Here is a 24,734-nt window from a genome sequence, read left to right as displayed (position 1 = left end):
AGTATTTTGTTATTCATTTATTATAGACAAAATAGGATTGAATTGTAATATTGACTATTAATTGGTTATCTGCCATAACCACGAAAATAATTATCAGCTTATGAATTTAAATATCGGTGCATCTCTAGTGTGCTCTCTCCAAAAACTCCTTTTAAAGCTCATATTTTAGTTTGAATTTTTTTCTGGGGTCATGTGGCACAGCTGTGTATCTACCATGTGTGCGCTTGGGCGGCTATTGAGATCACCGGAGGTTACTAACTTGAGTTTACACTGGAGTTGGAGTATGATATGATTGTGTGGTTGTGGTGACATCCCAAAGCATTGTGTGATCTTTCATCATCTTGAAAGACGTGTAGCCTATAAGAAGTCTTCTATTCTGCATCTAAAACACCTTTAATCTGCTGTATGCCTCATTCATCAGTTACACATCTAAACGTTGTGTTTTACAGTTTCTTAAATGAAAAAAAGACAATCCCTCTGCTTTTCTGTCTGTTTGGCTGAATGAGAGTGAGAGTTGCTGTGATGGCTGGCCTGTATTCTGGCTTGTCAGGCCAGTGTAGGACTGTGGGTAATTGAAAGAGGGTGTGCTGGAGAGCGCTGCGGTGAGGTCATCCGGCAGTACAGTGCTCAGCCGAAGCTCTGGATCTGCTATGAAGTCATTTGTTCTTAAACGCTTCGAGAGTTTCTGATCAGCCAGCCACACTAATGTAGGAATACTGGGTCAGCAAACCAATTTCCTAGGCAGATTCTATAGGCATTACAAGAGTTCACAGCCTCAGACTCATCTGCTTACTGTTTTTTGAAGAAAAGATAGACACGTAAAGGGATAGTTCACCCAAAAATTTATATTTTTAAGGATATTAGGTTATATTACCTCTATAATTGTTTAGAAAATAACCAAGAAGATGGCCATTTAAATGTTTATCGTAAAGGGTTTGTTAAATCAAAAATGAAAAATATACATAATTTATTCACCTTCATGTCATTTCAAACATGTCTGACTTTCTTCCATGAAACACAAAAATGTAATAATACATTTTGAGAATATATTTTGAAAAATGTCTTGGCGTCAATACAGTTAAAGTCAATGGGGTCTGATATTGTTTTGGCCTCCTTTTGACTTTCATTGTAGTGATAAAAATGGTTTAAAATATCTTCCTTTGTTGGCACGATAGCCTAGTGGTTAGTGTGCCGACATATGGCGCAAATGCGTTCATGGCGACCCGAGTTTGATTCCTGTCTCGAGGTCCTTTGCCGATCCCGTCCCCCTCTCTCCACCCAATGCTTTCCTGTCTGCTCTCTACTGTCCTCTCTGAATAAAGGCACAAAAAGCCCATAAATATAACTTTAAAAAAAAAAAATCTTCCTTTGAACTGTACCTTTAAGATCAACCTTTAAATGATTGTTTTCATTCAGCCAAAATGTGACCATCATCTTGGCTATTTCCTAAAGGGATTCTAGGGGGAAAATAACCTCATGTCCTTACTCAGATTAAACATTGGCGGTGAGTTCTGGCAAAGGGAGTAATGGGATATCTGGTGTTCTGGCATCTAAACCTCTACCAGACGTCCCAGTCTTTCTGACTGCTGTTGTCTCATTCAGCCTCTGCTGCCAAAGAAGTGTTCTTGGCACTCAGCTCTCTCTTCTTATTGGCTGTCCTTTGAGCCACTGATGGATGCATGTGCAACAGGATTAGGATTAAAGACCTGCTCACGTTACCTACCAAACTAGACAAGAAAACTCAAAGCGAGTAAGAATGAATGTCATGAACAAAAGCTTCCACTTGCCTCTATACTTGAGCTCTTCACAACCTTGGCAGTAAGAATGCAAAATCCTAATGCAATTCATAAGCGCCACAGGTTAAGGAAACCATTTATTTTTCATTTCCTCATTGACCTTACAAAGCTGCCACTTGAATTTGGAGGTAAATATTGAAACAGAGAAAATAACTCTTCCACGCTGTCGATTTGTTAAAGCTAGCCATTGATTTCCTTTAGTATTATGGCACTTCTGCTGTTATTCATTGACCTGTCTCGTAAAAAATTGCAGACTGAGGGATAAAAGTCATCTTCCCCTAAATGGGAGATATTGACATGGCCGTTGTTTGTCTGTTATGTAGCAGACCCCAGATGACTTGCATTGGTTCTTTATCTGGTGCACTCTGCCATTACTCTACTGATAACATTCTGAAACCATCTGCCGGGCCTTCTGAAAGACCAAAACTATTAGTGCTACTCTCTCTCTCTCTCTCTCTGTCTCTGTCTCTGTCTCTGTCTCTCTCTCTCTCTCTCTCTCTGTCTCTGTCTCTCTCTCTCTCTCTCTCTCTCTCTCGTATGTTTTGCTTTTTCTAAATACTCTTCCGTTCGAAAGTTTGGTGTCAGTAAGATTTTTTTTGTTTTTGAAAGAGTCTCTTATGTTCACCAAGGCTGCATTTATTTTATCAAAATAGTAAACACAGTAATATTGTTGTATAATATTTGAATAATTATTGATATTTTATTCAAAATAACAGTTTTAATTTATTTTAAAATGTTATTTATTAATTTATTTATGTAATTAATTTATATGTATTTATTCCTGGAAAGTCATAGCTGAATTTTCAGCATCATTACTCCAGTCTTCAGTGTCACATGATCCTTCAGAAATCATTCTAATGTGCTGATTTGCTGCTCAAGAAACATGTCTTTATCTTTTCTTAAATAGGAAGATAGGAAAATATAAAGTAAAAAATAGGAACATATAATGTTCAAAATAACAGCATATATATATATATATATATATATATATATATATATATATATATATATATATATATATATATATATATATATATATATATATATATATATATATATATATTATTTATTTATTTATTTTTTAATTTTCACTCTGAGGCAGGAGTATGCTTTCATAATTTCTAAACTATTAAGTCATGATCAAATTCATTATCGTAAAACGTTTGTGACTTACCAAAAGATGTCTTTGCTGCATTGGGCCTTTCAGTCATGAGCAATGCCGTGTTGAAGGTGTCATATCTGAAGCACACATGTCGCGCTGAAGGCGTAGTATTGTGCTATTTTCGTACATTAAGGAGGTTTTTGGAATATTCCACTCGCTCATTCACCCTCAAGGGCTTCCAAAACAAAGAGTCCTTTGTAAGGGTGTCAAGCAGACAGGATTATTCAAATTTTGCTTCAAAATATGCTAATGCTTTGCAATGGCAAAACATGGTGCATTTCTTTCATAAATTGCGTGTGTGTTGTGTTGACCAGAATAAGTCCAACCAAAAGGCCTTCTGTATAAAGTATTTGCATTTTTCAGTATTTGTTGTTTGAATGTCTATTATCCAAAGGAAATTTTAGAACTGTAAGTTGTAGCACAGGGAAAGTGAGAGCCATGGCAAGCCTTTCCCATTGTACTTTTATTCAGAACAGATTATACACTCTCTCACTCTCTCACACTCACACACACACACACACACACACACACACACACACACACACACACACACACACACACACACACACACACACACAAAAGCAGAAGCTTGTAAAAAAATTTTTTTACAATAGTATTTTTATTATAGTATTTGCTTTTGTTTTTAAATTTTCAATTTAGTTTTTTTAGTTTTTCTTATTATTTTTTAAATACTTCAGTTAATTGCCAAAGCAACATAATCTTTAGTTTAAGTTAACAATAACAGCACTGACACGCTTTCTGTTTTCCATCAACTCAGTTGTGCTGCGCAGAGGCTTGACATATGATTTTCCGCATGTAACATCCAGTGTCATTACTGCACGGCATCCGCAACCCACCCTAACAACAACACTTCAGTTTATTTAAAACACCCACCCACCCACTGTTCTGGGCTGTTTGTTATGTGTGCACAATGCCCTGGGTTCTGCAGGAGAAGAAAGCCCTGGCTTTCAAACACACTGAAAAGAGCATTGTGTCAGAGAAGCGGAGCCAGCCATGAGTTAATGCTGCCCTACTTTTCTCAGTCAGACCCTCTGCGACTCCTTCAAAATTCTCCTTTCCTCCTTCCTTGCCTTGTTTGCCACCAGAGCTCCCCACAGTTTATGCCATTTCTCAGGAGAGCATGAGTCAGCACAACCCACAGTTACTGCTCTACTCCAGCGTGCCTTTTCCAGGTCAGTTTTGTGTTTTCATCTCTATGGTGACTGTGCTGGACTTAGAGGGTCTGCCGCAGGGAGGGTCCCATGAACGGAGGCCTTGGCTGATTAAACATGGAAACAGATAAGTGTTTTGTTGTTTGGAGGATTTGTCTGTGCCGTTCCTCACTGTAGTTGACAGTAAGGTCACTTTTGACTGAGCGAGTGGGCTTTCTTCATTGACTAGTATGTTGAAATGGAGTTCAAGGAGCATGTGGGTGGTTGGGAGCATGACATTTGGAGCTTGCTTTATATTGTCTAGTGTGTTTTCTTGTCTGGAAACATGCTATTATGCTACATGCTACAAGTTGTGAATTTAACTTATGTGCAAAATTGCAATATCGCATAAAACATTTGCGAATAAAGCACCGTTTCCATCCCATGTGTTCAAAAAACAATATCGTCACTTCCAGGGAAATTAGCACAAAATATCTGTAATAAAATTGAAAGTTGCAGCAATCCACTGTGGCTCTTTTTTTTATGTCATAAATGATTTGTGCCTTAGAGCACGCAAACTAAACGCAATAAATGCTGTCATGTTATCTTGCATTCAGAGGTGAATGCCTGGAGTTTGAAAAGCAGTCATGTGAGACACTTGGAAGGGATTTACTCTTTGCACAGGCATTTCAGAATGACCAAACCAACATTTGAGATGGTCAGTTGGTTCGTCCAGTTATCCAGTCACATCCTCTGTTGAGGCAAAGTTCTGTGAGTTTTTGTTGTGCATCGAGGGATTTATTTGGTAAATGTCTTATGGGGAAAAAAATAATCTGCCTTGATTGAGCGCACAAGTTTTTTTATGCACATTTTTCTAATTAATACACATCTTGGCATTTTCATCCAGCACTTTTTTTTTGTATGTAGTACAGTCAAAATCTGCTAAGGGGTAATAATGGAACAACAGTTTTAAAAAGTGATTTTTCACCATTATTTACAAGATCTGCATTTTCATGGGTTTAAATAAAAGATTTTGGACCCACTTTATATTAAGTGGCCTTAACTACAATGTACTTACATTTAAATGAATCATTTGATACAATGCACTTATTGTGTACATACATGTTTTTACATTGTACTTATATCTTAAAAACACCTGCATGTAATTACATCTGTAATTAATTTCTGTAATTACATTTATAATTACACTGTTGACCCATCCCTTAACCCTTACCCCTACCCTTAAACATACCCTTACCACCAAAGCTTTCCCTAACCTTACCCGTATTCCACCTCAATAGCAGCAAAAGTGTTTTGCAATTCAATATGAACCCAGTAAGTACATTGTACTTATTTTTTGATGTAAGTACATAGTAGTTAAGGCCACTTAATATAAAGTGGGACCAAGATTTTTGTTATAAGAGACAATAAAAAACAACTTTATGCATCAAAACCACTCCTTTCCTGGTTAAAATGAACTTAATTTTCAAAAGTCAACATATTTGTGACAGCAGAATGTAACATTTTTGACAAGCCAAACATGTCAGTCTTTGAGTAATATGTAATTTATTTAAGCCACGAAATAAACTTCATTCCGTAAAATACGTAAAATGAACTACGCAAAAAGCATTTTGAATGTTTTATAATTACCCAAAAATTCATTTCTTATACACTTTATCACATCTGTCAAAAATTTAGGCTGGTTGTTGGTTGGAATAATATAACTAAAAAGATCGACATAACACATTCATGGGCAAGAAATAAACTTGCTGGCTAAGAAATAAACAATTATTACCTTACGATCCATCTGTTTTCAAATCCACATAATTTGAATATTTCAACATCGATGTCTGTCAAAAAATAACATGCACAATACATGTTAGTATTCATGAGAAGAGGGGAAAAAGCCTGAGCGGCTTCAACCATGCTGTCTGTCAGAGGCGATAATGTACCTAATACATAACGCATGCGAGTATACATTTGTTCTTCACTTTTTGAAATTGAATCAGAATGCTCAGGGAATTAAGTGAAATAATTCACACTGTATACTAAAGAAAAAAATCTAGTTTGCCGGGTTAGTGAACATTGTTCTGTGTTGTTTTGACGGACATTTTTTATGCACAAACTATGCGTGACAGGTGATTTTTATAAAATGTAGTTTGATCACTATCTTGTCAGTTGTTTAAAGGATTAAGGCAATTATCAAAATTAGATTTTTTTTTTTTTTGTCTTTTTCAATTTTCCAATAAAAGAAACATTTTTACATGATTTGTTATAATTAATTACCCCTTTGCAGATTTTGACTCAGTATCCCAAAATTAGCATAAAAAAGGATAGATATGTTTGTCATGCTTTATCTTGTTCAATGTTTTTAAAAAATGTGTAAAATGATAGGAATTTCTGATCAAATGTTTTCGTGAGCATAAAAGACTTCTTTCAAAAATGAACCCAAACTTTTGAACGACAGTGTTAGGGGCCGTTCACACAGAACGCGTTTTTCTTTTCCAATGTGCTACTTTCCCATTGTTTTTCTATGTAAACGTGTTTGACGGACGTGCATGACCGCTACGCTCGTGTCTCGCGTCTTTTGCAGCGCCTCACACATGAGCACCGCGTTTTTAAGATGCCGTGTCAAGTTAAAAGAATTTCAACTTTTACACGCAGCGCCGCTCATCAATGTCAGTTCCAAAACAGTGGACCAATCGGAATAACTTGGAGGCGTTACGAGCATTACGAGTTGGCATGACAACTGTTTTATATAATGGCAACATGGCGGAGGAGGCGCTCATTATTATCTTTTTTTCTTTTTTTCCACGTCAAAACTTGTATCTGTAAATTCTGCAGTTTGCCTATTTCTATTATTTCCGTTATTGTCGTTATTGCATCACGTCTCAAAGGCGCGTCTCGAGACTCTCGCGTTCTATGCTGCGCTTTTTTTAAAACCACTCCTGAGCGCTGCGTCTCGCGTTTTTAGATGCAAAGACGTGTTCTGTGTGAACGGCCCCTTAGACTGCCGTGTTAAGTAGTTTGTACAATTACGAGTGATAAACCGGTATATCGGTCAGGGCTGCGTTTCTCAAAAGCATTGTGACGTGAGCTATAAAGAAGATCGTAGAGCATATTGGTGGCAGTGGTCTTTATGACCAACTTGGGCTGAAGATGCTTTTGGGAAAAAGCAGCCCAGGCCAAAATTATTAATCCGATGATATTTGGCCATGTTCATATTAAACCGCAAAGCCACATCTCATCTCTGGCCAGCAACTCATTTGTAGGACACCAACATATGTCTGGTTTGATCCCAAAACAACACACAAGCTCTGTTTTCAATAGTCTCATGCACCCATACATCGGAGCGTGTTAAGCCAGTGCACTTTCTCCCTGGGCTCAGGGATAACCGCTGATCAGGTCGGCTCAGTATCCCTTTAATCCTCTCTTAGCCCAACCACTTCCTGCATCCCAACAGCGAGGCTTGGGGCTCGAGCGCCGTCGTCTCTAAAAAACCACCCTCTTTGGTTTTAAGCCAGTGAGCAGGGTGGTATCAGGGGGGTGGAAAACACCCTGCCTCTGCGGTTCACACAAAGTTGTTTTCTCTGCTTCCCTGACTGCCTAGAGGAGATTAACAGGGAACAACACTGCGGGCATCTCCGCATCACTTGTCACTGACTCGGTCCTGTCTGGAGTCTCTCTGTGGGGATGGAGGCTGGTGTGATTAATGAACACACATGTAAACACATATAGCTACTGCCGCCTGTTTACACGTGCTGGCGGCATGATAACCGCGTCTGTAGGCTTGTTTTAGTAAGCAGTGCGTGAAAGAGAGGGAGAACGATAGAAAAATGTACTCTAAATTCCCATCAAGTCATTTGGCAAGCCCTCTCCTCTATGTCCTCTTTTATAATTCCCAACATACTCTCATTAGCGGTGCTTGCTAAGGGGCCATTCATGTTCTTGAATCTGTCTGCGCTGCTTTTCAAATTGTTATAAAAGTCACAATGTGATGGAAGTAGCGACAGAGCTTTTCTTCCGTGTTGTCATATACATCCAAGTGAAAGGGATTGAAAAGAATGTAGGGCTGGACTTGGTTCTGCCCATCAGTTGTTGATTGGATGGAGGCAGATCAGAATGCGAGCTTGAAGTCGGTTATTAGAAAGGGGCGGAGTTTAAGCAGACTAAATGTTACCAGAGAGAAGACTGTTGTTTCAGCAGAAGATTGAGTTATGACATTTTTGACAGGTCAAACATATGCTTGAATCATTGAAAATTGACATTTAGAAGATTGATAGGGTGAATTTTCATTTTTATGTTGACTTTAAATATGCACTAGATGGAAGTCTTTGACTATTGTGATGAGTCTCGTTTTTTTTTTTTTTTTTTTTTTTTAGCATTTTACGTCATGAGTGACATGTTTTTAAGATGTTGTCAACTGCCCCTCCCCCTCCAGCAACTGCATAACAACACTTTAAAACTCAGAATACTGTAGAAACCAAATAGCAGCACAATAAAAACCTAATGAGGGATTTAAACACAGAATAGAGAAGGTGTCGGCTTTAATAGGTTGATTACAGCTTGACCTGAGGGAAGATTTTGCTGATCTTAGGTGGATTGAAACTCTGGCTCTCTCATGGGGACAATTTGGCTCTGCTCATCACCTCTTCCCTGCTTTCTCCTCCTCCTCGCCTCTTTCTCCTATTCTTTCCGTGCCAGAGGTCACGAGTGAGGTTTCTGGGATGATCTCATGTGTCTATTTTTATCTCCTAAGTCCTATTTATTTAGTAAAGGCCATCTTTTTTCCGCATTGTATACCTGTAATCTGGGAAATAGCTTGGCAGCACACTATTCTTTCACTTCGTTTGTGTCTGTGCTGGATTATATAACAGTCCAGTCACCATCTCTGAATCACTGACACCTCGAGACAGCACACTGTATTACTATCACCAGAGTTCCAGATGGGTCCTCAAAGGACTGACCTTGGATCTATGACCTCAGGTTGCTAAAACAAAGCGGTTGGGGAAAGCAGGCGGTTGTAATCCTCTTAAAGCGCACACAAACCTTTTACTCACTTTCTCTCATAGACCCTCCCTGTGTCTCTCAGCGTGAACTCTTTATGTAAGAGGCCAATCTCAAAGGCCAATTCGTTGATGAGAATTGTTTGTGAAAAGCTCTGGGAGGATTCACTTTGATACTATTACTCACTGAGACCAGATGCATTTTGTTTAGGTGAAGGCTGTTATAAAACCTAGTGAGCTGCCCCATTAGGCAAAAAAAAAAAAAAAAAAAGTATATATATATATATATATATATATATATATATATATATATATATATATATATATATATATATATATATATATATATATATATATATATATATATATATATATATATATATATATATATATATATATACAAAAATAGCCACAATATTGTTACATAAATATTTTAAACTCAAACTAAATTATGTATATTTATCAAATCTTTTTGGTCTATAATTATTTTGTCCAAAATGTTTTTAAAATACATTTGCATTTACCCAAAGTGTATTTTATGATTGGTAATGTATTTATGACATATGTTTTGTAATATATTTTGGCATTTAAGATTTAAATTAAAAATATTTTAACTTTAAAATATGTATTTCCTTAAGCCGTGCTGTTCACAACATAAAGGCTATTTAGAATAATTGAAATAAATTTTCAGGAAAAAGTCTTTTGTCAAACGGGGCTTACTGCCTACATAAGCTTTAAGTTTGCCATTGTTGCTAAGCTACCTGCACAATATTCTTAAGCATAAAAATACATGCCTTAAAGGGCACCTATTATGCAAAATTCACTTTTACATGGTGTTTGACCATAAATGTGTGTTGGCAGTGTGTGAGCAAAACCACCCTAGAATGAGAAAAATCCACCCAGTGGTTTTTTTTACAATCTCAATAATTCATAAGCACTGTCTCAGAACGCCGTGTTCTAAGATTGCTCTCACTGTGACGTAGAATTGCGCTAAGCCCCACCCACGTGGTTTGATTGACAATCTGGTTTTGGCATAGACCCCGACCTCGGTGATCTGTCAACCATCCTCCATTGTTTCAACGACAGCCGGTAATGTCTCCTAAGAAACATAATTGTTCTGTTGTGGGATGTAATAATGAACATAGTAGTTTTCACTTACTTCCGACATCAGAGCCACTGAAAACGCAGTGGATGGATTTTATTTACGAAGGAAAGGCGCCACTCAAAATTCCAAAATACGTTTATGTCTGCGCAAATCATTTTTTGACTGACTGTTTTGAGAACGAGGGTCAATTCAAAGCAGGTCTTGCTTCAAAGTTAATCCTCAAGTGTGGATCGTTGCCTACTGTTCGCGATCCAACGTCACCTCCAGAAGAAGTAAGTGTATTTAATGTTTTTTGAGCAAATAGTCATTTCAGTCGATGTCAGCCAATTCAATAACAAATGTGTCTAAAGTTGTTGTCGTCGTCGTAGAATGTCTGTGTATATAATTTAAACCTGGTTTGTATAGTGTGTATCCACACGTGTATATATATATATATATTTTTTTTTTAAAGATATTGTATTAAAAACTGTGTATGTTTACTTAGCAAACGTTATCACAGTATTTGTGTTTGTAGTTTCAAAAAATTGCGCGAACGTTATCACAGTGTGTGTGTGTGTGTTGCACATCCATAATTGCAAAGGGGACGCGATTAAAACTCTATAAGTACATAAATGTATCAAATAACCATTCAGAGACGTCCTGCTCCATTCTCAATTGTGTTTCTTCTGCCGGAGTCTCTTCATCATCTGGGTCTGATTCCGGTTCAAACATGTACGGCTGAATGCCATACAAAACAGCGGGTCTCTCACTCTCAGCCATTCTGCTTCTAACGACTGTTTATTGCCATAGGTATGCAAGTTACGCCCTCATCCAAAGGCAGGGCGGGGATATGCAGCTCATTTATATTTAAGGTGGTACACACCAAAACAGCTCTTTTTAAAACAGGCCCCAAAAATGACATTTTCAAATGGTTATAATAAATTAACTGTGGGGTATTTTGTGCTGAAACTTCACAAATACATTCTGGGGACACCCAAGACCAATATTACATTTTGTAATAAGGGGCATAATAGGTGCCCTTTAAATGCCTATTTTGATTAACTACAGTGTGCTAATTTTTAATCCATACAATCAATACTTTTTTAGTAGAGCTGCACGATTCTGGGTAAATTGAGAATCACGAAATAATTTTTGTTTCAAAAAGAGATTGATTCCCATGATTCAAAAAGAGATTGATTCCCATGATTCTGAACAGACAACTAAACAAAATAATTTACTAGAGGTTCTGACAAATTATCAGTTGTTGCAGTAAATTTAAAAATGTTTAATTAATTTGAATTATTTAAAAAAAAAATAGTGTGAAGGAATGATTCAATGATTTACTCATAAAGATTTCACTTGTTTTATTACTGTTGTGAACGAATCTCTTGAATGAATGATTCAATGATGAATAAATTTTTTTAACAGTCATTTGTCGCCCCCTACTGGTGTAACAATGTCATCAATACAGTCATTATTTGAAGTGCCATGTTACTTTCAAAATTTGCTGTATTTTTATTGTTTCTGTAGACAGCAGTGTTTATATCCAAACTATAAACTTTTATCCCAGTACCTCTGTGATTAATTTGAATTATTAGAAGACAGAAATGTGATTTTGTCAAATGTTTAATAGACAAAGGCGAATCGTGATCATTTAGGAATAAGATCGCAGGGGTGTTTGAATCGAGATTGCAATCTTTTAAAGGTGCCATAGAATTGAAAATTGAATTTACCTTGGCATAGTTGAACAACAAGAGTTCAGTACATGGAAATGACATACAGTGAGTCTCAAACGCCATTGTTTCCTCCTTCTTATGTAAATCTCATTTGTTTAAAAGACCTCTGAAGAACAGGCGAATCTCAACATAACACCGACTGTGACACAACAGTCGGGATCATTAATATGTGTGCCCCTAATATTTGCATATACCAGCCCATGTTCAAGGCATTAGACAAGCCAGTATTAACATCTGGAGCTGCACAGCCAAATCATCAGACGTTATGCAGGTAAGCAAGCAAGGACAACAGCGAAAAATGGCAGATGGAGCAATAATATGATCCATGATATCATGATATTTTTAGTGATATTTGTAAATTGTCTTTCTAAATGTTTCGTTAGCATTTTGCTATGGTACTGTTAAGTGTGGTTAAAGTTACCATCGTTTATTACTGTATTCACAGAGACGAGGATTAAAGGGGCCGCAGCCTGAATCAGTGCATTTATAATGATGCCCCAAAATAGGCAGTTAAAAAAATGAATAAAAAAAAACCTATGGGGTATTTTGAGCTGAAACTTCAGACACATTCAGGGGACACTTAAGACTTATTTTACATCTTGTGAAAAAGCGTTCTATGGCACCTTTAATGATTAATCGTGTAGCTGTACTTTTCAGTATTGAATGAAATATATGTTTTTAAAACCATATTCACTATCTTGGACTTATTTCTCAATGAGCTTGTCACAGTGCATTTTGGGATTAGAATTTGGTTAAAATATGGTATCTTAGAAGGCAGCGTAAGTAAGCTCACTAGGCCTTAGAAATATACAATGTGACATGCATTGTATTGGAGCTCATAAGCATGATATGGGATAGTCTAGATTTGCCTTCCTTTTATGGTTAGACAAGCCTCCAATGTGAAGAAACATGATCACATTCAATGTCAGCGTAATGATAATCCTTACAAATCTTTGCACCCTGCTTCTGTTGAGACTCATTTATGGGCAGATACAGGGTTTGAGTGAGTCAGCTAGTAGGTTCAGACTCGGAGAGAGACCAGAGATATGCATTATTAATCAGCCCTAGCGCTTTGAGGGAGACATTAAAGGGAGTCCGCTTTGCTTTGATAATCTATGAACATTTTCTACCTTGCCCTTCTGTTTTTTATGTAGTTAAATATGCTAATATTAATGCTAATATTATTCACAGATTGAAAGCAGCTTTATTGGCATTATTTTTTGAATGTCAGATTGTGACTTTGCACACTGATGTGTATCAGAACAGTTATAGTTTTTAAATGTAAATTCTTACTTTGTAATTCTAGTAGTTTTAGGTTTTATATATATGTTTTTAGTTTACAACGTTTTTCAAAGTTTTGTTATCTTACATTAATTAAAACATGTTTAGAACTGTTCAGAAGTTTATTTAGAAGTTAACACATTTACTTAATTCAAATTAATTTAAAAATATTTAATACAGCTGTTTCATTCTTTTCTGTTTTATTTGTTGAAGAGCAATAAGTAGCTGGCAAACTTTAAAGGTTTAAAGTTATCTTTATTTTATTGTATTGTATCAAAACTGAAACTAAATATAATAATTTTTTTTAACTTATTTTAGGTGATTTTTGAGCAATGACAATCTTTTAGTTAAGTTTCAGTTTTTCTAGTTTCTAAATGGTTTTACATTACATTTAGTTTTCTGCTAAATACCTGATATGAATTTATATTTCTTTAGTATTTTATGTGCAGATTTTAGAGTTTGTGCCCCACTTGTTACTTTATAGCAGATTTACATTTCTTGCAGCTAATATTGCACTTCCTGGACTTTTTCCTAGCAATGTGCATTCAATTTCATTTCTTTGCAATGGTTTTAAAACAGGGAAGGAATGTCTGTGCCTAGTCAGGGCAGTAGGTCGCGAATTGGACTTCAGTTTCCATCTCATTTTGTGTGCAGTAAGAGCAGTCTATCTGTATAAAATCAGTTCTGCGTCTTTTTCTTAAGAGGATAGAAAATAAGATGGACAGGTATTGTATCTGACTTCAATTCATGCACCAAACTGTCTGAAGCAAAGTAGGATTGAGCTGTTCCTAGTGACGAATCTGGCTGTAAAATCCAGTAGACCATCTCTGACAACACAATCTTATGCTGATATTAACACAAATGAAGTTTCTAAAGACCTTGCCACTCTTTTTCTATCTATAATAATGACTAATTTTGTAAGCTGGATCAACTAGTTAATTAAAGTGACCCTATTATGCTATTTTAAAGGTTCCTAATTTTGTTTTGGAGGTCTCCTACAATAGGTTTACATGCATCCAAGGTCAAAAAACACTTTCATTTTCTTATAATAATCACCTAATTTCTCAAAGTGTCTGAAAACAGTTAATTCAAAGATTCAGTCTCTCTAAACCCCTCTTTTCCATGTGCCTACTCCATTTTGATTGGTCAGACGGCCCAGTCTGTTGTGATTGGTCTAATGCTTACAGTGCATGTGGGAAACGAAACGCCTATTACCATGTCTGAATTTCAGCTCCAGAGCCTTCCTCAGCACAAGATACTCAATAATAGCGATGCCATTGGCTTTTCCTTATTAATTCAATATTGAGTCCTTATCCGTTTGAAGTGCATGCAAAGTAGATTCAGAAACGGTCAACAACACGACCCAAACTCTTCCAGGCCTCAGCTACAACTACAGTATTTGAGGGCGGGTCAAATTTGCTGTGCAGTAAGTGAAGACATAGGCTGGCATTATAAAAATTTGTTACATTTACATAGGTATGTAACAGGAAGTAAGACAGGAATTGTTTATTTCAGCAGTTCAGAATCAATTCTTTCTTTAGGAGACAATAACTTTTTGTCATGCACTTTGATCTTTAAAACTTTGCAGACTTTTTACATTCACAAACAGCTATATTACACACTGCATGAAAGGTAATATTTGAAAAAGGAAAAAGAATCTTAGAACATTGCTGTTTTTCTCATCTAGGACATATGTCAAGATTTTCAGAGAATAATCTCTTCTTTTTTTTTTTTTTTTTAACTTTTCAGTTTTTTTTGTGTGTGATCTTCTATGATCACCAGATAATAGTTTGAGATGAGTTGTTCAGTTTAACTAACAGAAGTTAGAAGGAGATCTAGCTAGGATAGTGATGCGCTATCTAATGAACACAGTCATTTCCAGCGGAACATAAAGCTAGAGATGGGCCAACGTCCAATCCAATCACAATGAAACAAAACGAGATTGAATTCAGGGGAAGTGGGAGAAAAAGAGATAGAGAGACAATGGCAAGGGAAGTGCATCCCCAGTCTTAGCAGTTAATTTGATTTCTGAAACACATTAGCAGATATGGATGTCTGCCAATCCTACTGTTTTTACAAAACGAACAGCAACAAGAATTGCAATTTGTGTCCGTTCATGCTGCACTGATATATTCTCGCTAATGCTTTTTATTGTGGTCGAAGTGCACGCTCCCTGATGTTCATCTGCAGTCATGCGTAGCTGAGAAGTTCACTGGAGAGCATTAGCGTTTACAAGGAATATAATTAAATATGTGTATTAAATAAATGTATGTTTACATATTCTATCTCTGACCATTCAGGTGCAATTTTGTAGAGTGCGGTATAATTTTGTGAAATTGTCAAATGAACAGGAAGCACTTTCAGCCTTTGAGCAGATGTGACAGTCATTTATTGTGCAGGTTATTAGCATTATGCCACCAGCGGCTTCAGAACGATTGCAAACTGGGTTTGTGCTCAGAGTAAAGACTGAATAATCTCCCCATGGAGCTTTTGAAAAGACGAAGCTGTGGGAAGGCTTCAATCAGTGATTAATTTCATCCATCAAAGAGGCAATTTCAATGCAAACAGCATGATTTGTGGCTCTAATTATTAGTAGTCATTTTTTATAAGGTTTTGTTTTGCTGTTGATGCACGTGTGTGCGTATGTAGAGATTCACATTGTATGTTCCTTTGTTCGTGATGCACTCATAAAAAGCTTTAGTGCAGCCTTCAGTGATCCAGCAACAGGAACCTTTTGAATGTTGCGATATTGGGATGGTTTTCCCAATACACAGGGGTAAGGTGTGCTGGTTTTTGCAGGTAGGTATAAATCTAAGGGATCTGAATATCCTGACAGGGTGAAATAGTGTTGCATAAAGAGGCTTATCTTCAGGAGGTGATTAATCACCACTGAACATTAATGACTATGATAGTTTTTGCAGGGCGAGCAACTGCATTTTAAGTGAAATGGCTGGAGGCCATTAGATGTGCTGAGCTGATGTGTGTGTGTGTGTGTGTGTGTGTGTGTGTGTTAGTGTATAATTATCCAGCTCAGCTGGGGAAAGGAAACATTGAGTGATTGAATGTTTGCAGTGAAAGGTACTTATCTAAATTTCAGTTTCAAAACTATCCTTTTTTTATTTTGCCTGAAGCTTCCCATCTGCCAGTTACTCATGCTAATATGACTCATAGTTTGCATTTTTATAATTCAGGTCACACTCTCTATAAATTCAAACACTATTACTAAATGTTAATTCAAAGCCAAGACTTTTTAGTGTAAATTATTATTAACCAATTGCTGGTAACACTTTACAACAACGTTCAATTTGTTAACATTAGTTAATGCATTAGGTATTAAGAAAAACAAGAAACATTTTTTTTACAGCATTTATTAATCTAGATTATTGTTAATTTATAAATACACTATTGTTCATTGGTAATTCATGTTCATTCGTGATTCATTAACTGTTAAAATGCGTTACCCACATATTTAAAAATAAAAAAAATAAAAAAATAAAAAAAGAGCTATAACATGGTACTTTTTTAATATTTAGAATGAAGCCATTCATTTAATTGGGTGTTTTAGTATATATATATACTAAAACACCCAATTAAATGAATGGCTTCATTCTAAATATTAAAAAAGTACCATGTTATAGCTCTTTTTTTATTACTTTAATTACCAGCTGCTTTCTCTCAGTCAGTGTATAATTATTAATGAAGATGTTATTCTCAAGGAAGAGTTGAAAGCACTAATTTTCATAAATGTTTCATACCACTGATTTTACAAAGCTTCCTAATCACCTAGTAAAAATGTAGCTGCTCTTTTATGTGTGTGTGTGTGTGTGTGTGTGTGTGTGTGTGTGTGTGTGTGTGTGTGTGTGTGTGTGAGAGAGAGTGTGTGTTTTATTAGGGTTAGCAGCCATTAGATAAGGGTGCTACAAAAACCATCAGCATGTTTGTATGTGATGAAGATGTTAGGCCATCCTTCACTGACTCTTTCAAAAGCACTCTACTGAATTAAGCTTTTGGCTTAAAATTTAATGGTCACATATGGTACAAATAAACAGGAATGGACTGCATTATTAATAATGTGGGATGTGTGATGTCTACTTTGTTTGACATTTTTAGCTTTAGCTTTTCTTTGACATTTCAGGTTTCAGTTAGCCTAATGCCATTCGAGAACCTTTTTAAGATGCACAGAACATTTATTGTTCTATTAATATTACGTACTGATAAGGTTTTTAAAACTGGGTTTTGGGGTCCAACATTATATTTAAATAACCATTAATTTATGTGCACTTGAAATCTTTAATCAAAAATGTTAACCTCCCCCTCAAAACGGCATCTGTTCTCTTCATTTAGTCCCACCCTTGGCAGAGGGTGGGACTAAATATCTTCCACAACTGACTCCAAACTGATATTCTGATCTGCCTCCATTTAGTTAGCAACTCCCATCTTCCTATAATCCAGTCAATTCCCTAGCCCCAGTCATAGCCCACGTTTTTTCTCATTACACTGACTTTAACGTTGGTACTTACTAATAACTGTTATGAATTTGGTAGATACACTGGATAAAATGTAGAATTTATTCAGCATTGCTTTTCCATATATTTGAGTTTTTTGTGTTTGTTATAGATGACAGTGCCTCGGCAGCGAGCAGTATGGAGGTGACAGACAGGATCGCCTCTCTGGAACAGCGGGTTCAGATGCAGGAGGATGAAATTCAGCTGCTCAAGTCTGCGCTGGCTGACGTGGTGAGGAGACTGAACATCTCAGAGGAGCAGCAGGCCATGCTCAACAGGAAAGGACCAACCAAAGGTACCACAAGGCCTTCACACAAGACTGGACTCATTGTCACCTCATCTAGAGTTTCCAGACTGTGCTGTTTGTTTATTTCGGCTTTGCATTCTATCTCACCTGCTTTGCTAGAAAGTATTCAGTGTTTGTTATAAGCCTCGCTGGAAAACAGTTCTCTACAGAAACACCTGTGGGCCATTTCTTGTTTTCATCTCAATCCCATCCATGTTCCGGCTGCAGTTTTCTCTCACGTTGCTCTTCATTTCCTATCTTCTCTACTTTCCTATACTCTTTCAACTGTTCTCTCATACTGTGAATGTGTTTAGAAGCAGCAGTGAGGAGAGACTCTCCCTCCTCTGACAGCAGTGTTGGGAAGCCAGGTAGGGAGTGGGGCTCGTGTCTCAGTCGCGTCACTGGAACTGTGTTCTTCACCATGCTTCAAAACGCATGACCACTGAGAAATGAGTTTTATATTAGTTATATTTCACTTGGGGATGCACTGATATAGACATTTTGGCTGATATTGATAGTCCATAATCTTTTATTTTGTAATTACAGCATGTTAATTAATATGCAAACTTGCAAAGTGAATTTTCAAGCTGATGTTTATTATAATATTATACAATGAGTATACAAAGAGTATTTGAGTGACTCCGTTTAAGTTCAACTCACATGCATAAATCATGAGTTATGTAACAGGAATCCTGTAGAGAGATTAAATCTTAATCTACTGGCTTCAGTTTAAAGATGCTTAATAATTTATATCATACTAAATTCTTTTCAAATGTATTAAATAATTGTTTTAATTTTAATTAATTTTTGTGTTATGTCTGATAAACAATATGATATAGCATTCACACTAAATTTCAATTAAAGGGACAGTCCACTCAAAATTACTCGCCATCATGTCATTCTAAACTTGTATGACTTCCTTTCTTCTGTGGAAGGTAAAAGAAAGTATTTTGAAGAATGTTGGTAATTTGGTAAGAATGTTGGTTTTGGTTCCCATTCCAACCAACACTGTTTGGTTACCAACATTCTACAAAATATCTTCTTTTGTGTTCCGTTGAAGTTATACAGGTTTGGAATGACATGAGAGTGAATAAATGATGACAAAGTTTTCATATTTGAATGGACTAGTCCTTTAAAGGTGCCCTAGATTCAAAAATTTAATTTATCTTGGCATAGTAAATAACAAGAGTTCAGTACATGGAAAAGACATACAGTGAGTCTCAAACTCCATTGTTTCCTCCTTCTTATATAAATCTCATTTGTTTAAAAGACCTCCGAAGAACAGGCGAATCTCAACATAACACCGACTGTTACATAACAGTCGGGGTGTACGCCCCCAATATTTGCATATGTCAGCCCATGTTCCCAACATTATGAAAGGCATTAGACAAGGGCAGAACGTCTGGATCTGTGCACAGCTGAATCATCAGACTAGGTAAGCAAGCAAGGACAATAGCAAATAAACGGAGCAATTCCAATAGGGTCCTCACACCATCGGTGCTCGGGCCCTAAAAATGGTAGATGGAGCAATAATAACTGACATGATCCATGATATCATGATATTTTTAGTGATATTTGTAAATTGTCTTTCTAAATGTTTCGTTAGCATGTTGCTAATGTACTGTTAAATGTGGTTAAAGTTACCATCGTTTCTTACTGTATTCATGGAGACAAGAGCCGTCGCTATTTTCATTTTTAAACACTTGCAGTCTGTATAATGCATAAACACAACTTCATTCTTTATAAATCTCTCCAACAGTGTAGCATTAGGCATTAGCCACGGAGCATAGCCTCAAACTCATTCAGAATCAATGTAAACATCAAAATAAATACCATACTTACGCGATTAGACATGCTGCATGACAAACACTTTGTAAAGATCCATTTTGAGGGTTATATTAGCTGTTTGAACTTCTTTTATGTTGTTTAAGGCAAGCGCGAGCTCTTGGGGCGTGGAGCACGAGATTGAAAGGGCCACACACCCTGAATCGGCTCATTTCTAATTATGCCCCAAAATAGGCAGTTAAAAAAATGAATAAAAAAAAATCTATGGGGTATTTTGAGCTGAAACTTCACAGACACATTCAGGGGACACCTTAGACTTATATTACATCTTTTAAAAAAAAGTTCTAGGGCACCTTTAAGTGAATAAACTTTCATGTAAGTGAAATCATTGATAAAATCATCATAAAGTACAGTAGAAAAATTAAGTAAAATAAAATAAATGGTAAAAATACTTTTTAAAACTAGGCTCAGGAAAAGAGTGGAACTTAAGGTATTTCTTTGAGTGTCAACCTTATCAGACAATTAAAAAACACAGATATTGGCTGACACTCTTAATATCATTGATATATTGTGCATCCCTAATTTCACTCCAGCATGTGTGACATAAAGCCCTGACTTAAATGTCTAGAGTTCTTGTGAGTTTAATGAGATTAACACTATAAGATGCTTGTTAACAAACTCTCAGTCCTGATCACATTTAATGCTCGACTGACGATTTTCCACATCCATATTTTAATATCTCTCACTTTTGGTCTAACAGACATGAAAAGTGGTTTGTTGCCTTGAGTGTCTGGATTTTTTTTTTTTTTTTTTTTTTTGATTAACAAAGCTTTCCTACATCCACATAATCCTTTGAACTCTAGGATAAAGTGGATACTTAAAGTCACATGTCTTTACCGTCTAAAAGGTTTGAAACACACTTCTGCTTTGGTGTCAGACACTAATTAATTAGCCAGACTGCATTTGTGCTACCAAATGTCAACCTGGGGTCCAAGACTCCTCCATTAAACCGCTAAAGAAACGCTTAGTTAGTTGTACTTTGGCTAGCTTATGTTCAGTTTATCCATTCCTCTGCCTGTTTGCAAGGGTGTGCAAGATGAGTCATGCTATGCTTCTGCAAAATCCTTCACGCTCTCTGCAGGCTGATATCTTTAAAACAAAAAAAAATTCTCCTCTGTTTCTCACTTACACTTTTGCCTCATTCTTTCTTTTATTTTTTTCTACTGTCTCTGTGTCACTGCCTACACATTCATCACACATTCAAGCAGCTCTGCTGTGATGAATATTTAATAATGCAGACTCATAGGATAAAATAAATAAAGGCTCTCCAAAATCTATGCCATCAGCAGTTAGACTGCAGGTGTGGATGCACTATTAAGTACTTGAATTGCACAAAAGGACATTCGCCATCCAAGACTTTTGTGAACCACAAATGCATTTTAATGGAGTCTATTCATGGCTCAGCCTCTTGCAGGACAGACTGAGGAAGCTGGAAAAAAACAGCCCAGGAATTCTGTGGTTATTGTTCTATTCTGGTTCTTCCTAAATTCCTGATTGAATTTGACATCTGAAAATGTTTACTGTGAGGTTTATTTATTATTTAATATATACACACCATTCATAAGTTTGGAGACAGTAGGATTCTTTTTGTAAAGAAATTAATAGTTTTATTCACCAAGGATGCACTGAATTGATCAAAAGTGTCAGTAAAACACACTGAAATTGTTACAAAGGATTTCTGTTTTTCTTTTGAACCTTCTATTCATCAAAGAATCCTGAAAGAAAAAAAATATCAGTTTATACAAAAATATTAGGCTGCACAACTGTTTTCAACAGTAAGAAATTTGTCTTTATCACCAAATCATCATACTTAAAAACATGAAAAATTCTTACTGAACCCAAATTTTCAAAAGATAGTGTATAAAAAATAACTTCTTTTAAAGCTCAATTGAAATTAAAATGAGAATTCTGTGACTTACTTAAAAAATACTCAAAATTCACTTTTTTCACTCAAAATTCACTTTAAATACACTATATTTGTCACCCTGGACCACAAAACCAGTCGTAAGGGTCAGTTTTCGAAATTGAGATTTATACATCATCTGAAAGCTGATTAAATAAGCTTTCCATTTATGTATGGTATGGTATCTGAGGGTGCAAAAACATAAAAATATTGAGAAAATCCCCTTTAAAGTTGTCCAAATGAAGTCCTTAGCAATGCATATTACTTAGAAAATAAATTTTGATATATTTACAGTAGGATATTTACAAAAATCTTCATGGAACATTATCTTTACTTAATTTCCATACAATGTATTGTTGGCTATTGCTACAAATATACCAGTGCGACTTATGACTGGCTTTGTGGTCCAGGGTAACATTTATCTTTTGGGACACCAGAGAATATTGATGACTCATCCTGCACTACACAAATTTTTGTCCAATCAGATGCTCTCTAGAATGAGAATGTCCCTATTATCACATTCATCTAGCAAGTATCAAATGATTGTTCATCACTATGACATGAATAAGCCTATTGGACAAACTTGCCAAACTTCCTGTTTCAATAGTAAATATGTCACACACAGTAATTTAATGGGGCCTTTGAGAATGTAAAATTGGCTATTAAAAGCTTGACATACTGTGAACTAGAGCTAGTTTACAAAAAGAACAGAAACAACAGACAGTGATCATCTGACTGCAGTACTGTGTGTAATTCTGCCCATGTGTCGTTCCATCTTTCAGCTAGACCGATGATTGCAGCCCTGCCCCTGAGACCCACGGTCAATAACGGTACTGTCCTGTCAAAGAAGGGTGGCACACTGCCATCACCCTCAGGCTCCAAGAAGGACAACAACTCACCAGCAACCAAAAGGTAAGAGACTAAAGGCTGGAATACACTTTGTCCAGATTTTTGTCCCTAACCCAATTTGCAGTCTGGAGGAGTTGATGTAGTTGGCAAAAAATGTATTTATTTGATTTATTCCATGCACCTTTTGAGTGGGTGAAGAGTAGACAGATTCCTCAAAAAATCACTTATGATGGGCACAGACTAGCTTCAGACTTTGATTTCATCCAGTTGGAGGATATCAAACATGCTTGATATTTTGAGACGATATTAGAACATTGTTTTCAGTTGTCATGAGTCTCCTAGCAGCGAGGTGCATGTTTCTGCATGAGTTTGTGTGTTCGGAATGACTCGAAAATCTGGTAGTGTGTGACCCTCAGTTGTTTAGTGTATGATGCCTAGCTTTTCTCTGTAACTATTAAGTCAGCAAGTGTATGATGCCTAGTGTTTTGAAATCAGTTCATATTTTAAACATGGTGTAGTGTATTCCTGCCTTAAAGGTGCTAAAGAGGATCTTTTCGTCGACTGAGAAACCAAAGACTGTTACTGAGTTTTTGAAATGAGCGCATGCATAAGAACAACCCCCCCTGCTTTCGTGGGAACGCCTCCCAAAACTCGTGCATGAGTATTGGAACACGAGTGTTTACCACCGGCATTCGCTGTGTCGTGTTAGTGGATTCATTATGTTGGACTCACCGCAGGTAACTCATAATCTGCAGTTGTTACTCCTGTCTCCTGACAAAAACATTGCATGCGGCGCCTGTAGAGTGTGGAAAGTTACTGGAGCGCGCAGCCGCACTCGTCTCTCACAAGGAACGTCATGGCAGTGATTGACAAGCCAGAGGGCCAATCCGCGCACGTCTCTCACAAGGAACGTCACGGCAGTGATTGACAAGCCAGAGGGCTTGAGATTAACACTGATGTTTTTAAGGCCCTACCTCGTGCACAGATGATGTATATTAATATTATTCCTTTCAGTGCACCTGATAAATAGTCTTTTATCAGTTAGTCAAGTCAAGTCAAGTCAAATTTATTTATATAGCGCTTTTTACAATTGGTAATTGTTTCAAAGCAGCTTTACATATTAGGAGCACAGAAAAAAGAGAAGTGGTTAAAAATAAGCTGTACAAGCAAGCGTGGTAATATGTAACATATACAAGATGGTGCTACATTAAGCCAATGTCGGCTGACTCCCAGGGGTGGAAAAAAACCCCTAGGAGAAAAACCCAGCGTGCTAACACTGGGAAAAAAGTCCTAGGAGGGAAAAAACCCCTTGGAAGATATATATAATATATGTAAATGGATATGGAGATCAAAATCTGAATTATACATTTTTATTATAGATATTAAAAATAGATTATATATTAATATATGTAAGCGGATACGGAGATTTAAAAATCTGAATTATAGATGCAGCCAGAACTGGATCTGTAGGCCCATTGTCTCCTGGGCTACGTTGTAGTCAGGTCCAGACACAGGTTCTCCATCTGATCTGGATACGGCCTGGATCCAGCACCCGGCAAACCTCAGGATAAGCAGAGAGACTGATATTAGCGTAGATGCCATTCTTATTCTGATGTACAGGTATATCTAGTGTTATAGGAAATGTTCTCGGTTCCGGCCGACCTAATTATTGCAGTGTAACAATCCTTTAACGGATTTGAAAAATGTTAATGTATTGATAATGTGTTATGTGTATGCAAGAGCAAAGAGATGTGTTTTTAGTCTAGTTAGTAAGTTAGTAAAGTTAGTAAAGACAGTTTCAAGTAATATTGCAAAAATGTATACAACAAAACATCCTCTTTAGCACCTAAGACTCAGGACTACTTTGTCTATCAGACCCCTCTGTATGTCTACCACATCAAATCATTTCGTCTAGTCAATTCATCATTGCTCAAACAACAAATATTTGTGTTATCTTTGTCTGGTTAATCCATAAATGACCTAAGGCTTAGTTTAAGCTCCTTTTTATTTTAGAAATAAAGATAAAATTGTTAAAATCAGTCCTTTTACTTTAGTGGAGATGAAATTGTCTGTATTGTTTTGCTGTACAGAGCTTTCAATATAATAGACATTTCATCCAGTGCATGCAAA

The 24,734-nt window shown here is 36.5% G+C and overlaps 1 protein-coding gene across 9 annotated transcripts in view; it reads left to right on the top strand.

Moving 5' to 3' along the window:
* eml1 (EMAP like 1) overlaps positions 1–24,734 on the top strand; it is a 64,858-nt gene that overhangs the window by 14,680 nt on the left and 25,444 nt on the right. For 5 of the 9 annotated variants that reach the window (XM_048191548.1, XM_048191546.1, XM_048191549.1 and 2 more), the window contains exons 2-4: positions 17,834–18,016; positions 18,322–18,375; positions 22,538–22,667. In XM_048191548.1, the coding sequence (XP_048047505.1) occupies positions 17,834–18,016; positions 18,322–18,375; positions 22,538–22,667 (367 nt within the window). Of the gene's footprint in view, positions 1–4,002; positions 4,152–17,833; positions 18,017–18,321; positions 18,376–22,537; positions 22,668–24,734 lie in introns of those variants that run through there. The other 4 variants (XM_048191551.1, XM_048191550.1, XM_048191554.1 and 1 more) reach the window with 2 other exon arrangements.

This window comes from Megalobrama amblycephala, linkage group LG5, assembly GCF_018812025.1.
Source record: "Megalobrama amblycephala isolate DHTTF-2021 linkage group LG5, ASM1881202v1, whole genome shotgun sequence".
Lineage (NCBI taxonomy): Eukaryota > Metazoa > Chordata > Actinopteri > Cypriniformes > Xenocyprididae > Megalobrama > Megalobrama amblycephala.
Note: the sequence above shows the minus strand (reverse complement) of the source record. Positions and strands in the feature narration are given on the sequence as shown.